Below are 16,877 nucleotides of genomic sequence, written 5' to 3'. Positions count from 1 at the left end.
ATGTAACATCCAGTCTATCACATGATCATTTAGAAATCATTCTAATATTCTGATTTATTATGAGTGTTGGAAACAGTTCTGCTGTCTAATATATTTGATGAATAAAAGGTTAAAAAGAACTGCATTTATTCAAAATAAAAAAATAATTCTAATATATATTCTAATAATATATTTTCTTTACTATCACTTTTTACCAATTTAACACATCCTTGCTGAATAAAAGTATTGATTTTATTTTTTTTTTAAAAGAAAGAAAAAAAAATTACTGACCCTAAAAATTACTGACCAGTAGTGTATATTGTTATTTATATATAAATATTTATATTTTAAAAAAACATAGCTTTTTTTTTTTAACTTTTTATTCATCAAAGTATCCTAAAAAAGTATCACATGTTCTGAAAAAATGTTAAGCAGCAGAACTGTTTCCAACTTTGATAATGTATCATCATATTAGAATGATTTCTAAAGGATCATGTGATAATGATCCTAAAAAATCAGCTTTGTATATATATGTATATATGTATGTGTGTATATATATAAATACCTTTTTTGTTTTTATTTATTTTGTTCTCTTTTTGTGTTCTTTTGTCTTAGTTTTGTGGGGGGGTTTATTTATTTGTTTTTTGTCTTTTTTTCCCCATTTGTTTTCTTTCTCTTTTCTCTTTTTGGTGTGTTTAGGACTTTTTGTTTAATTTCTTTGTTCTGTTTTGAGTTTTTTTTTTGTCTCCTTTTTTTATTTTCTTTTATGTTATGTTATTTTTGGTTGTCCTGTTATTTTCTCTCTCTCTGTTTTTTTTCTCTCTTTATGTTGATTTTTGTTGTTTTGTTTTACAGTAAAGTCTCAAATGCTTAATTTTTTTTTTTCTGAATTAAGTAAGATTAAAATGGCATCTATGAATTTCTCATTTTTATTAAATCAGTGTGCTGTCAGTGCACATCTGAGTGAACTGATTAGCATCCAGCAGTGTGCTGGTGTTTATCTCAGGCTGGCAGTGTAGTAATGCAATAGAGCTGCTGTAAGCAGAGCTGATGTGAATGGCATCCTGTGAGAGCTGCGCTAATGAGGGAAGAGCTCTCAGCTAATGTCTGCTCTTATAGAGCATAATGACCATGGAGAGACTCTTATCTCTGCCCATTTCTCTCTCTTCGTCCTCCATCTTCTGCAGAGTCCCGCAATGAAATGGATCTCCTCCAAGTCAATAACTCACGTTATCTGCAATAGCCCCACCACACAATGTAAAATAAGATGACGCATGTATGATCCGTCAATAACATGCTTGTTTTTCCATTAATGAAATGCAAGAAGATCTGAATCTAATTAACAGGGTTTAGGAGGAGTTCCTAATGAACTTTAATGATGCAATATATATCTCAGGAAGCTTTCCAGATATTTTCATCTGGTTATCAATGCCATCGATTCCCAGCAGGCATCTCTTCACCAAACTGGCCTGCACTTGTGTGGAGGTGGCAACTTGAGCCGCATTGATCTGGACCATCAATCACTGGTGTGGCAGACCCTTTTAGTGGAGACTACGCCTCTCTCTCTCTCTCTCTTTCCCCCTCTCTCTCTCTCTCCCTCAGTCATCCACTGCTGACTTTAATGGCTCCATTGAAGGACACACACAGAGCAGAGCAAGGAGTGTCAGGGGTGTACAGTAGGATGTTTTCGAGGGGAAGTGAGGACGTCCACTTCAGCTTCCCGTGGCTGATGTAACCCCCCTGAGGACCCTCGTGGAGGACATTTCTGTGTGGATTGCAGGACGGGTGGTTGAGAAATAAAGTGGCGTAGTTGTTGGCTCCATCGATTTCCCCCCAAGAAGGGTCCAGTGGCATCCAGCCCTGCCCTGCAGATGGTGCTCTGCCTGGCCATGGACTCCAGAGAGGATGGGGACAGCTGGATGGAGGAACAGTGGGAGAAATGGTACAGTAGTGATGTGGCCGTGTCCCCCTGCACAGCCTTTTTGCGCTCCACTTAACTGACCTTGGATCAGCTTGTGTGTTCTGAAATAGGCCAATGTTAGTTTGGTGTGCATGAAGGAAATACATGTAGGGTTATGGATGGGACTGAATGAGATGTGAAGGTTTTGTAATTTAATGTGTGTGTTAAGTGTTTCTGATCTAAAATTAGGCTTGCTTTAAGTCTATTGCAAGGTACAAAATCATAATCAAAGAATAAAATAATGACTGTGGTCTGCAGAAAGACGTTTATAGTTCTGCTAGGTTCATTAGATTGGCTAAATTTGCTATATTAAAATGTCTTGTTATCAATCTAGAAATGTGGAGGCTGCACAATTGCAGGTATATAAAGTACTACAAATTTAGTATGTCTGAGTGCTTTTAAAGCTTAATTTATCAGTGAATGGCTAGCTTGCAGACAGAGGTTAATAAAACATTAGGTAGAATAAGAATGTTGTTGTCATTAAGCAAGTTCATACAATGTGTTAACTCAGCATTATGCAGTTACATTTAGGAACATTGTGTTTGTATTTGCATATGCTTTCTTACAACACATTTCCATATACATAACTTGCATAATTCAGAATAATAACCTTGAAGTCTATGTAATGTTCTTCTTTGTAAATTAGTTTATATATAAATATAAATTAATGTAAAATTTTATTAAATAGACTTAAAGTTAAATAAACTTAAAAGTTAGCAGAATGTCAACCGATAACTCCAGGATTACATTAAAAGACTAAAAGAAACTACTTTAAAAGAAAGTGGGGGGGGGGGTAAATATATATTCACACACAAACACACACACAAATAGATATTACGCATTAATATATATATTAATATATATATATATATATATATATGCACACACACATATACATATGCATCCACACACACATTCTTATTTTATTTACATTTTTATTTGCATTTATAGATCAATGAGTAATACGCCTAATAGTTACAGCATTGCAGTAGTTGTGAAGTTATCAGATGAGCAGGCAAGCCGTGCCCTCTCTGTGTATGACTGTCTAGCAATGGCCTCGTGGAGGGATGACGTAATGTGTGTCACTATCTGTGTGGGTGTGCTGGCACTTTGCAGGTTAACCCATGACATCAGTCTGAATGAATACGAGGATGACGACCTGTCAGAAATGACAGAAATCACAGATGAGAATGGAATCACTCTCAGCCAGCTCGACCTCGACCCTAATGTAAGTCTGTACCCTCAAATAACCTTACTGTAGATTTGAGTCTGTTTTCATAGCTGGCATTTTGGGGTAAACATACATTTTCATACACTCTCAGAAAAAAAGGTACAAAAGCTCCCACTGGGGCGGTACCTTGTCAAAAGGTACACTTTTGTACCTTATTTGCACCTAAATTTGTAACTTAAAGGTTCATTTTAGCACCTAAATGGCACATTTTACTTTTTGAAAAGGTACTGCCCCAGTGACTTTTTTCTGATAAGGTGTTATTAATTTAGGTTATTTTAATTTAAATATATTTACTTGTATATTTAAGCAATATATTTGTCATTTTTACCATTTATTTATTCTGTTGGTATATGTATGTGTGTGTGTATATATATATATATATTGTGGTGTCAGGGTTTACTCTAATTTTTTGGAGCTGTGCCAAAGCACCACCTGTACATGCCTATATGGGTTAATTAACATCTGCTCTGAGCCTGTAGCTAATCTCCAGTGGGCTAAAATCCAGGTATGAACAGCTCACTAGTTCAGGAGTCAAACCTTACACTTAACTTTAGATTTATTTACAACTACAAATCATTTTATGTAGAAAACAAAAGATAATGTTAGGCAAACATCAGTCACCAACTCTCTGTGTGTATAAAGGAGAAGCTTGGACATTCTGTAAAGCATTTTCTGTTGCTTTTTATGAAAATCAAACAGGTTTAAAATGATATGAGGATGAGTAAATGATGACCAGAGTTGACTTTTGCATGATCTATCCCTTCCGTTTTTGACCTCCTTTGTGTCCTCCTTTAATTTAAATGACTTTAAAGAGCATGGACTATATACAGTTATCTTAATTCAAAAGCAGTAGATGTCAACAGGCGGTCCTCACCACAAAGTAAAATGTGTATATGTGGTTTATCTCCACCCTAAAACCAAACAGTCACTTATCTTTCCATGAGACACAGTCTGGAGCTGAGTGAAGAATCATCTGACAGTGCAGAGCTAGGCGCGCTGTTTACCCTACTACAGCAGAAATAGATTTCTAGTTCAAAGGCACATCATCCGTTTCATGTATTGCAGTCCAAATATGTGTAGAGATTGAGAATTTTAGTATTTGTATGAGTGAGTGAGTGAGTGAGTGAGGTCACAAGAGACTGTTGTGTTCAGAGCCAATTAGCATAGCAGTCAATTAGCATTAGCATTAGACTTGAACACTGAGGGAGGCTGTCAAAGTCAATCACATCTGACTGTTTATCATTTAACCACTTAAAAATCCCTCTTTTATAATTTCACAACTTTTTATGTGATTATTAGCATCATACTATAAAAGTGTTTATCCTACAAAAGCTGTTTGAAGACAATAAGGCAGGTTTGAAAGAGAGAATTTATAATATTCAGTCTCATCTGGTGGTTTAACATGGATATCATTGTCTGACCACTTAAATAAAAATCCCTAATTTATGATTTCACAACCTTTTTATGTGATAATTAGCATTGTAAGTGTTTATGCTATATGAAAAGCTGTGTTTAATGACTTTGAGAGAGATAATTCAAAACAATAGATCATATCATGATTATCATCATCTGACAACTTAAACAAAATCCCTCATTTAGGATATAACAATCTTTTTAATGTGATAATTAGCATTGTAAGTGTTTATGCTTAGAAAAGCTGCGTTTCAAGACAAGTCAGTTTTGTACAATGGCTTTGACACTGAGAATTCAAAACATGTTCAATCACATCGGACGACTGATCATGATTATAATCATCTGACCACTGATTTCACTACCCTTTTAATGCAATGATTAGCATTATTACGTAAGTGTTAATGCTAAGAAAATCTGCGCTGAAAGACCATAAGTTTCAGCATAATTGGCTTTGACAATTTATAACATGTTCAGTGACATCTGACTGTTTAGTGTGGATATCATTATCTAACCACTATCAATAAAAATCCTTCATTTTTGATTTCACAGCCTTTTAATGAGATAATTGGCATAGTGTTTATGGCAAGAAGAGTTGTGTTTAAAGACAATAAGGCAGTTTAGTGCAATTAAACGTAATAATCTTTCTCCTCATCATTTTTGGGTGTGTTTATTTTGCTTCTGTCGAGTGACACGCCTCATTGTTCTCTGGGATTGAATTAGCTTTCCTTACAGCAGCCAGGAAGGGAGCCACAATCTCATCACATCGCTCTGATTGGCTTGCCTGACTCACTCTGACTGCAGCTCCTTTGCTCTCGCCTCTAAAGCTCTGCTGCCTGCTCTTCCCAGGATCACATGACTCAGCCGACCAATGGCACACCAAGGAGCGGCCGGAGGAGGGGGGTGGTGGAGCTGCAGACGGAGATGCTCCACTTGGACCTGATTGATGCAGAGGGAGGAATCTTGGAAGAAGAGGAGGAAGAGGAGAACGAGAGGCGGCCGGTTGATGCCGTCGATGACAACCACAAGGAAGAGCAGGGCGCAGGGCCGCCTGTCACTCAGCCTCAGCTAAAGGATTTCATCCCTGCCATCGCCATGGATACATACCGGCCCAAGAGACCTACCACCCTGAATCTTTTCCCCCAAGTGCCAAGGACTCAGGTGAGACAGACAGTTTTGCAGCGGCCTGTGGTCTTTAAGAGGCTTGTGATTATGTCCGAGGCAGATGGACAGGGATTACAAATTGTTTTACAGTAAAAGTGATGATTTCCATACTGCACAAACAGGATCTTGAGCCATAATGTCATCTCGAGCCGTTCCCCTGGAGGGATGGCGTGTATTTTCAGTGTGTATGCAAATCGGTGGCATGTAGCGTTCGGGTTTCTTTGATACTCTCGGCCGGTGATGTTGATGATGTTTCCTGTTTGTGAGCTCCTGTTCGTCCCACCTGCTGTGAATCACTGCTATCCGCCCTCCGTGTAATGCAATCCGACAAGAAAGAGCGAGAGTGGATCGTTACTGTTGACCTGTGAGGGTCAAACAGCAGGGGGCGGCACTTTAATGGGTCGATTTGAACAAAATAAAACGAGGTGGGAGTAAAAACCCAGTTTTTTGGATGTCATATGTGGCGCGTTTTTTGAAAGGGTTGTGATTGACATTTTAGGGCTAGCTACTGTAGATAACTTGATAACCTGTTAGAAGAGACCAGGACATGTTGTCTCAGTTTTTAACATATATAAATGTGTTAAAAAGTGTTATTACTTTCTTATTACTGCACATAATCTTACCTAGTGTTGTAATTGTTAAATCAAAGTAAAACTATTAAAAAAAATTGTTTCTGGTAATTGAAATGAAGCTTAAATAAAATAACCTAGTAGATTAAAAAAAAGAGCCTGAAATTGCCTGAGCCATAATGTTACAAATTGTTTTACAGTAAAAGTGATGATTTCCATACTGCACAAACAGGATCTTGAGCCATAATGTCATCTCGAGCCGTTCCCCTGGAGGGATGGCGTGTATTTTCAGTGTGTATGCAAATCGGTGGCATGTAGCGTTCGGGTTTTCTTGATACTCTCGGCCGGTGATGTTGATGATGTTTCCTGTTTGTGAGCTCCTGTTCGTCCCACCTGCTGTGAATCACTGCTATCCGCCCTCCGTGTAATGCAATCCGACAAGAAAGAGCGAGAGTGGATCGTTACTGTTGACCTGTGAGGGTCAAACAGCAGGGGGGCGGCACTTTAATGGGTCGATTTGAACAAAATAAAACGAGGTGGGAGTAAAAACCCAGTTTTTTGGATGTCATATGTGGCGCGTTTTTTGAAAGGGTTGTGATTGACATTTTTGGGCTAGCTACTGTAGATAACTTGTTGATCTATATATCATGTTAGAAGAGACCAGGACATGTTGTCTCAGTTTTTAACATATATAAATGTGTTAAAAAGTGTTATTACTTTCTTATTACTGCACATAATCTTACCTAGTGTTGTTATTGTTAAATCAAAGTAAAACTATTAAAAAATTGTTTCTGGTAATTGAAATGAAGCTTAAATAAAATAAATATTAGATTAAAAAAAAGAAATCTGAAATGTTGCCTTGGCAATTAACCGAAATAAGTTAAAGTACCAATATTACTAAACTAAAACTGAAAAAAATTAATTAAAATATACATTTTAATAAAATAGTTAAATGTATTTAAAAATACTAAAAATAATAATAATAATAATAATAATAATGACAAAAGCACATAACAAAATTACTAAAACAAGCTAAAATGAATTAAATACTATATACAAAAAAACTATTAAATACTACAATAATATAGAAATAATATAACACTGATATTATTTTTTGAGAGTCTTCTCTCTCAGAAGTGCATCATGGGTAATGAGGCTGAGGAAACTAAATGATTTAAGTAATGGCCCAGCAATGATCTCCTGATAAGACATCCAGCCCAGACTGTACTGAACTTCAAATGACCTTTTCAGTTTTCTCTATTACTGAAATTGGATTTGGTTATGCTGCTTGCAGTAATTTTCAATATTGCCACAAATAAAAAAAAAAAAGACATTTATAATCATAAAGATTCTAGAAATAATGGTTTTATGTGTTCTGTATTTTCAACTTAACACCGTCCCACAAATGAATACTGTCATCTTTTACTAACCCTAATGTAAATCAAAACTTCTATCATTCATAGAACACAAAGAGAGATATTTTGCTGAATGTTCCAGCTGCTCTATTGCATATAATAAAAGTGTCAAAAAGCACTTTATTCCTGATCTTCTGATCTCATTCTTGATTTAACACAGGTCAATAATACAGGTTGGGAATGACATGAGGGTGAGTAAATGATGAAAGAATGTTTATCTGTTTAACCTGTGCTGAGCTAAAAATGTACATCTAATATAATGCAGTTTAATCAGATTGTTCTGCAGCAATTGCATAACAATATTTACCATCTTATTAGTCCTGGCCAGTCCAGTGTCCTGAATTCCAGAAGTGAAAAATGCGGCCTTTATCATTAAGACTTGCAAAAGCCCACTTGTATTATATCTAATTATTTTGCCAACTGGTTATTATGACGTGACATGAAATCTCGTAGTTGCTTGTGTAAAGAAAAACAGGCTTTTGCTTTTGTTTTGAGCATTCTGAATCATATCCAGGTTGGCAGACTGTTTTACGATCAGAGAAGATGGTGGATAACTGTAAATGTGCATCCCTGTCTTTAATCTCATAATCTTGCCTTGTCGAATCTCTCCACGTCTGCAGCATTGGCACAGCCGCTGGGCTCAAAGGGCATTTGAGGAATTAGCAGAGAGCTTTTCAACAGAAAGAGAACAGAGTACTTGGGTAATACAAGTAAATCCATGAGAAAGTCTGCTCTAAAAATATCTACATTGTGACTGTAATATTTTAGGCCTGGGTGTTGGCTGAAACCCTAAGAATCAATGTGAAGTCCTATTGACAATTTATTTCTATTACTTCTGTAATCTGACACGTTTCTGAGAGAAATGGCGTATTCAACTGTTAAAATATAAAAAACACTTGATTTTACAAGGAAATAGAATTTTTAAAAGTGGTCATGACATACCCGAATGGAATTGGAGGGGCTTTGTGATCTCATCCAAAAGGAAGGTCATTTTAGATGTGGAGCAAGTTATTTTTATTTATTTTTATTATTTTTTTTTTTTTTTACTTAAAATAACATGCGCCAATGATTTGTGCACCAGAAATGTGCATTAAGAAACTAAATAGGGTCAAGTCTTGTTGAATTTGACAGTTTCACATTATTGTCATAAAGGAATTTTTTATTATTATTAATTTATTTTAATTTGATTGAATTTTGTGGATAAGTATTAAAATGGGCTGCATTTTTGACTGTTTAGACAAAGACTTAATTAAATATATTAACATGCTTTTTTTTCTTTTGTTGACATATTTCCTATTGAAATAATATTTTTGGGCAAAAGTAGTCCCTTAAAAAAAAAGTCAATGGCCTTTAGTTAATTTTTTTTTTTTATATTTTTTTTTTTAGGTTTACGGACATTCTTACATTAGAAAGCATCTGATTGGTTAAAACAATGTAGTACAGGATGAGTCATCAGCACCAATAATATGCATTTTAAATCTGCTAAAGGAACTTTTAGGTGTACATTAGAATATAGATAATGGTATATATGATAGTAGCATATAGGTAACAGTGTATTTAATAGTAGCATATAGATAACACTATAACTGCTAGTTCTTCAAAATGTCTTTCTCAGATTTCAGTGTCATCTATTTTATATCCTGCAGAAATAAAGATTACTTAATTCTAGTCTGATATTAGTAGACCTACAGTAAATGACTGAGACAGGCTCCAATTAATAAACTAGATAGAAATGAACTGTGAGGATAGAGTTTCTCCCATCTGGCTTCTTTCTTCATACCGTTTTTAGTGTCACTAAATAAGAACATCATATCAGCCATCTGTGTCGTCTTTCTCCATCACGAACACTACTGTATGTTCCCATCTACCCCCACACTTACGCACACACTGACACGCTCTCACGCATGCCAATTCCTGCATCATCGATGGGCATGTTGCTATGACAACATTGGAGTGTCTGGGTTAAAGGTGCATTATAGCGTAGTCAATTCGTGAGTCAGCGTCAGGAAAGAGCAGTAAATCTTTCTGTCAGATTGCTCTTCCTGTAACTCTCTCGTTTTACGGCCTGTAGTCAGATATAGTTTCTGTTTCACTATACGATAGAAAAACACCTAAAATGTGGTGACAATTAGTATTACTTACAAAATCTAATGATTTATCCAAGATGGAGGGATGTATTGTCTGTCTGTGTTTTAGTGTAATTGTTTTTTAAATTTTTATTCTTTTAATTTGATTTTAATTTGATATATTTTAAGTAAAAACTATTAAAAATGCAATAAATATACCTTTTTATTTATTTATTTTTTTATTTATTTTATGTATCATATTTAGTTTTGGTGTATTTTATTTTATTTTTTTTTTTGTTTGCAAGTGTCCTCTCTCAGCAATTTGTATATTGAAACCCCTATCCCTCATTTTTTTTACTTTAATCGCAGGACACAATAAATAACAATTCCTTTGGTGAGAAAGAGCGGAGGAAAGAAAAGAAAAGCCATTCTTCATCACCACACATTAAGGGTGAGTAATGGGCCCCTCACTCCACACAAATGAACATGTCTGAAGAATTGCTGAGACTTGAATTTTCCATAATCAATTCTATGCATTAGAGGAATTACCATGAGATAAATGAAAGAAATACAAGTTGTAGGTGTATTGTTGTTCATACTATAGGTGTTTTTGTAGTATTTGCTTTCATGGAATGAAAATGTGTTTACGTGTTGTAATTAGCTTAATGGGATTTTCGTCAGTCTACTTACCCAGAGAGTTCATCAGATATCACTTGTGTCTGACTCTTCCAGTATGAAAAAAGGTTTGGATACTGTAAAGCTAATGTCACTACTTCCATTGCATTATGATTTTAAAATTCATTACTGTTTTAATTTTAGGTTCATACATTTGGTGCTAAGGAAGCTTTGATCTCATATTATTTGATGGTACCTTTCTTCAGTTGACAAAATTACACACTTCACCTTCATATATTATACCATATGTATCATATATTCACCTTCTACATTGGTTTAAAAGTCATCAGGATTCATTACTTCCTGTGCTGAGTTAAACTTGGCATTTTGCGCAGCTTTAACTGTGGCATTAACTGACATTTTACATAATCCTCTTCAGATGTTTTTCTCCATTAGGCTTATTGCCTAATGTATAATCTTCTGTGTGTGTGTGAAACAGGAGATCCCGCGGTCAAACCTGAGCAGGTTAGCCTGACTGATGCGGACAAAGTTCAGGCCAGGGCTGGCACCAAACCACGGGGCCCTGCCTCCTCCACAAACAAAGCCTCAGCCTTTCACACTAAGAAGCAGGATAAGTTGTCCAAGCCTTTGAACAAGCCCAATGTGGTAGCACCCCTTACGCAGACAGTCATGAGGGAAAAATCCATGGAAGTGACCCTGATAGAGGGTGTCCTTGACATCCCAACCATTTGCAAGGAAAAAGCCCGGTATCACACCGTCAACGGCTATCGGGAACAAGTGCAGTATCCTGCGGAGAATGAAGGTACGTGTGACCAGTTGGTCGACAAAAACAAGGACTATCTCATTTCAAAAGGAAATGCAACAGAGGAGATCCACCTCACACCAGTCAATGGTGAACAAGAGCGACCATTTCTGTCCCAGAGCAGCGACAGCAACCGCATGTCAATTAGTTCGGACACAGAGCTTCCTCCCCTTCACTACTACCCATCAGCGAGTTGTCCGAACCCCTCTATTAGTGAGGAGGATGAGGTGTACGCACCCACACCCCCATGCCGGACTGTCAGCCTCAGCAATGCAGGGGACGCTTGTCAGTGGACTGAAACCTGTAAGCCTAAATTGGTCAAGGAGGACACAGGGAACTTAAAGGCAGTGGCGGTCAGCACGGATGCTTCGGGACTGACATATGACTCTGTTAAGTACACCCTGGTGGTGGATGAGCATGCTAAGCTCGAACTAGTGAGTATCAAGGACTGCTACAAAGGTTACGAAAGTGACAGTGACAATACCGTCTATGAGTCTGCCATCGATGAGGATGAGGAGGATCAAGAAGTGGACGAAGAGGAGGAAGAGTCGGGAGCGAGAAGCATGAGGAGAGACACTTCCTGTTTGTCTGCGGATTCCACCACAGACACCACCTCAGACATGCCCCGTTCCCGCAAGTTCATGAACGTCTTTGTGAATGGACGGTCACGTTTATCTGGTGGGTAACAGAAGCTGATTTGGAATTTAGAAAATAATTCATTTGAATTTATTTTTAAAAAATAAATTACATTTCTTAACTAGGGGTTGTTGCAAATGTGTACAGATCTTAAATATTGTAAGTACTCCAAAATCCGTTTAGCCATTTCTTGTGGCTGCTTCAGCTACTTTGTTCATGAAACACTTCCGCTGTCCACAATGCCAAGTTTATGAGTTTATTTTTGGCTTCTGGTATGTTACAATAATATGCAGTGGATACACCAAATGAAGGCAAGAGCAGTGTGAGAAGCTCAGAAAGAATGGCAAAGGGCCAAGGGTTGAACCTTGTGGCACCCCTTCAGTAATACATCTTCCATGACTTTGCAAGAGCAACAGGTTTTCTTAAATTATGGTTTTACTAATATCAGACCCGCCTTTCACCAGCCAGGATCAAGATGATGAAATTCAGCCAGCAGTTCCTACTGAAATGTCTCTATCCTTTGTTGTTCTTGTATTGACAATGAACGTTTGTTCTCCCACTCAGCTGCTGAGTTTGGATTCTTCTCCTGTATTATTAATGGAGAGGAAAGAGAACAGAGCCACAGAGCAGTGTTCAGGTAAGAATTCAAATTCTTGATACACCGTTTAAAAAGTAACCATGTGACTTAAAAGGGTTATTGAAACGTATCCTGTCCAAGAAATTTAAGGAAGATTCTTTTTTTTTTAATACTGCATTGGTTTAGTATTATTGTTGCTATTATTATTAATATTTTTTTTAATGTGCTAAATTGTCATGAAAATAATTTCATTAAGCAAGCAGAATAACTGTCCTAAATAAATCTTCTTTTTTATTTGACTGTGAATTTTACCCACATACCAACAACAGTAAAACCAGCCATCGACACCCGCCCCCCCAATAAAACACAAGTTTGTAATGAGTAATAGGACAAACTATGCAAATATATAGTTTTCTTCCAATAGATACTCTACTCATTGGTTGTTACCCGTAACCAAATTTTGGCTTGTTTACAGGTTTATTCCTCGCCATGATGATGAGTTGGAGTTGGAGGCAGATGACCCCTTACTGGTTGAGTTGCAGGCTGAGGATCTATGGTGCAAGGCCTACAACATGCGCACTGGATCCAGAGGCATCTTCCCTGCATTTTATGCTGTCAAAGTGACAAAGGATGAACTCGTTAAAGGTACATCTTGGGTTTGCTATAAGTATTTTAAGTGTTTGAGCTTTTGTATTTTGTGCATTGAGGAATAATTGCCTTCTCTGTCTGCTGATTTATTTAGAGGTCAAAAGTGACTGGATGGACAAATTCTGGGTAAAATTCCTTGGTTCTGTTCAAGTTCCATATCACAAAGGGAACGATGTGCTTTGTGCCGCCATGCACAAGGTATACTAATCCATTATGCATTATAATTCTGCCCTGGATTTCCATATATTTACATAATAATTACAAAGACATGATGTTGTTCATATGTAATCTGATGTTCATATGCAATTTGATTATGTCAACAGATAGCATCAAACAGAAGAACAACAATGCAGTTCAACCCCCCTTCACCTTGCATTCTGGAAATCAACACACGAGGAGTGAAAATCATCGTTCAGGATGACTGTCGGACTTCTGGAAGGGTTTGTATAGTGTAGAAGACCTATAATATTTTTTTTTAAAGAAGCACAAGGGTCATTCCTGTCAACAGTCCCAGTTATGCAAAGAAGTGTCTTAAGACCGACTGCTAATCTGTAGCCATAATGTGGGGGGGATTTCGCCCCCTAAACCCCTCTGAATTAATGAATTAGTTAGCACGCTCAGTGATGTAAACCACAGGATTCAGGAGTTAAGCGCACATAAGACAATCTCACACTGCACTGACATCATGTGGCTGCAGCTTACACTAATGTTTCAATCCATGCTGCTGATTAGACCACTTAGTCTTTCTTTCTGTATTTTACAGGGTGAGAAGTGCTTTCACTTTTTTCAGCTGAAAAACATCTCCTTCTGTGGGTGCCATCCGAAGAACAAGAAGTGAGTTTGAACAGAAATGCATGGTTTCTCTCAAAGTGCTATTATTAGGTCATTTCTGTCCATTTTGATTTGTTCTGATGTGAAAATAAGCAATGCATCTTTGCTGTATATATATATATATATATATAAACAATAACCCAATTTTTACCCATCTATAGTTACAACGCCACCTATAGGGAAAAAGAGAACATACAACAATGACAACAGAGGCACATATTGGACAGTAAATACTCAGTGTGTTTCTTTCAGGTATTTTGGAGTAATAACGAAACATCCAGCAAACGAGAGATTCGCCTGTCATGTGTTCTTTTCAGAGGATACAACCACAAAACTGGCTGAATCTGTTGGGTGAGTTCTCTAGTTGCTTAAAGATCCCACAAACACAATTTTTGATTCTCGATTGTATTTCCTGTTGAAACACTAACTCATTTATTGTGGAACATTTCCTACTCATTTAACATACTGCTTTTTGTATATATTTTAAATTATTATCTATACTGCATATACAGTAGTATACATTATTATTTGCTATGTGATGTTGCTAGTTAGTTACAGGGGGCATATCTTCATTCTAGTAAGCATTTGATTATATAAAGTAAATTAACATATGGTACATTTTTCAATCAGAAATTTTTACACAATTTTTACACAATTTTGTTGTCAAAAGTAAACTTTTAGCAGTATGCTGGGCTAAAAGATATGGACTAAAAACCACAAAAGGTTGAGTTTTCTTTCTTTCTTTCTTTCTTTTTTTTTTTGGAGAAGATTGGATTAAAAAAAGTAGAGTCTTTTTGCTGATTGGTCAAAAAGGAAAATAGTGCAACAGTGACCCTCCACTACTCGCAAGACCTTTGTTCATCTTCGGAACAAGATGAAGATTCACAAGAGTATCATGACGCATGCATGTGGTGCCGCAGACATAGATCAAGCATGCGTTGCGCCTTGATTACAAGTAGAGGAATGCACATGTATGCGTCATAGTACTCTCGTCTCTTGAATGGAGGAAGACAGTGACAGGGAAGAAAAGAATTGTTGAATAAAGTCGTTGTTTTTGTTTTAGCTTGTAGCTCATAGCGTTATAAAATTAATGTTGAACCACTGATGTCACATGGACTATTTTAATGAAGTCCTTTCTACCTTTCTGGGCCTTGAATGTGGTAGTTACCTTACTGTCTATGCAGGTTCAGAAAGCTGTCGGATTTCATCAAAAATATCTTAATTTGTGTTCCAAAGATGAACAAAGGTCTTAGGGTTTAGATGACAGAATTAATGACAGACTTTTCATTTTTGGGTGAACTATCCCTTTAAATTAGGTCTGTTTTTAACGGTTTACAAGTTAGCGTTAAAAACATGTTATGTTAAAATATGGCAGAAATATGAGTTCTGTTCCTGAGTCAATTTTTTAAAGCACAAATAAAAACAAAACTCATTCTAGATCTAAAATCACGTCTAGACCTTCCCAAAATGAAATCAAAATATGACTTCAGTGCATAATTTATAGATATGCATATAAATAAATACTTATGTTTTTACAGGAAAGCTTTTCAGCAGTTCTACAAAGAACATATGGAATATTCCTGTCCGACAGAAGACATCTTCCTCGAATGACCTTCAGTCTATTTGTATTTTTCCATTATCACATAATATATGAGGTGTCGCATGATGGTGGTTTTGAGCCTCTTTGTACGTGTTATGTTGATGATGTCTATTTTAGACAAATGTTAAAATCGAAATAATATCAGCTACAGCGCAACTACTTTCACATAGTACAACTCGAGTATTACTGACTGTTGTAAAGCCTTATGAAGTTTAATAACGAAAAAAAAAAGTTTGATGTGACTTATAAAAAACTACTTCTAAGAATTCTTTTTAATAAATAATAAGAACAACAACTTATGCATTAATGATGGATGAAACATCACAAAGAGATCAACAACTCTATGTTTAAAAAACATTACCTCGAAATATCAATTCCAAAATTATTCTGATTGCTCACATAATCTGAGTCGAATGGTTTGTGTTTTTTCCCGCGCTCCTCCACAGATGCCTGGGAGTGTGTAAACTTGGTGAGCGGATACGAAATACCGCGAAAAGGGCGGATTGCTTTACGGCAGCAACAAATGAACGTGTACGGTTTAATGCAATTACACAGCGAAGTTCACTCTTTTAACTGTAGGGGCCTTCAAAGTCGCAAAAATACACATACAGTTGCTATAAAGCTAGACTGGATCCAAAATCAAAGATTATCTGAAACCAAAGCTATTTTGGTCCATGTCCTTCTTCAGTCAGAATGGATGTGGACCGTGTTATTGAATTCAGCCCAGTCTGTCCATCTGGTATCCCACTATGCGAACCCCCAGGTTGAAGACCACTTTCCAACATTTCTCACATTGTTTTGAAAGGGTGGTTAGCACCGCTTTGAACCCAAGGTTATGAACCCGTGATCCAGAGCATTGCTGTGCCACAATTTCAAGTGTTGTGTGTTAAATATGGTAATTGCTGCCGTTTTTCTTCAGTCAGTTGAGCACTACAGTGTCTCACAAATACAATATGGCATCCTTGCTCCGTCTGTAAATGCTTTTTCTTTTTGGTTCTCGTATTTAATGTTTATGTGTGCTTATATTTCCATATGTTGCTCTGTTAAACAGAGCATAGTCTGGGCTTATTCGCATTCTGCTTCAATCTCGGTATCCCTGATGTATGTAGCTGTGAAAACCAAATAATTTTCTTTTCTTTTTACATATTATATATATCTTATTTATAATTATATTGAAATGGAAATATCTTAAAATATATTATTCTGGCAATTGAAACATATAAGGAGAGAATGCAACACTACTGTCATAATGACAGAAATGGTGCTAAGGAATACAGCTGTTTGGTAATAATAAAAAAAATTGTGGTAATTTTTTTTCCCCCAGATACAAAAAGAAAGGTTTTAAAGCCAAGG

The 16,877-nt window shown here is 36.5% G+C and overlaps 1 protein-coding gene across 1 annotated transcript; it reads left to right on the top strand.

Annotated features, from left to right (window-relative positions):
- Nucleotides 1-1,593: 1,593 nt before the first annotated feature.
- Nucleotides 1,594-15,777, top strand: LOC109050576 (C-Jun-amino-terminal kinase-interacting protein 1-like). The gene is made up of 12 exons (XM_019068136.2): nt 1,594-1,921; nt 3,056-3,167; nt 5,430-5,741; nt 10,164-10,245; nt 10,909-11,910; nt 12,433-12,505; nt 12,921-13,090; nt 13,188-13,291; nt 13,417-13,533; nt 13,857-13,927; nt 14,177-14,275; nt 15,463-15,777. The coding sequence occupies exons 1-12, from the start codon at nt 1,851-1,853 to the stop codon at nt 15,533-15,535; spliced, it is 2,286 nt and encodes a 761-aa protein (XP_018923681.1). The 5' UTR covers nt 1,594-1,850; the 3' UTR covers nt 15,536-15,777.
- Nucleotides 15,778-16,877: the final 1,100 nt, after the last annotated feature.

This window comes from Cyprinus carpio, chromosome A25 (assembly GCF_018340385.1).
Source record: "Cyprinus carpio isolate SPL01 chromosome A25, ASM1834038v1, whole genome shotgun sequence".
Taxonomy (NCBI): domain Eukaryota; kingdom Metazoa; phylum Chordata; class Actinopteri; order Cypriniformes; family Cyprinidae; genus Cyprinus; species Cyprinus carpio.
This window is presented reverse-complemented; position numbering and strand designations above follow the sequence as displayed.

Bases quoted from the DNA above. Each gene is read 5' to 3' on its own strand.
- LOC109050576 (XM_019068136.2), top strand. From the start codon at position 1,851: ATGGTGCTCTGCCTGGCCATGGACTCCAGAGAGGATGGGGACAGCTGG. The intron at 11,911-12,432 runs GTGGGTAACAGA...TCTCCCACTCAG, and splicing joins TGGACGGTCACGTTTATCTG to CTGCTGAGTTTGGATTCTTC. The intron at 12,506-12,920 runs GTAAGAATTCAA...GCTTGTTTACAG, and splicing joins AGCCACAGAGCAGTGTTCAG to GTTTATTCCTCGCCATGATG.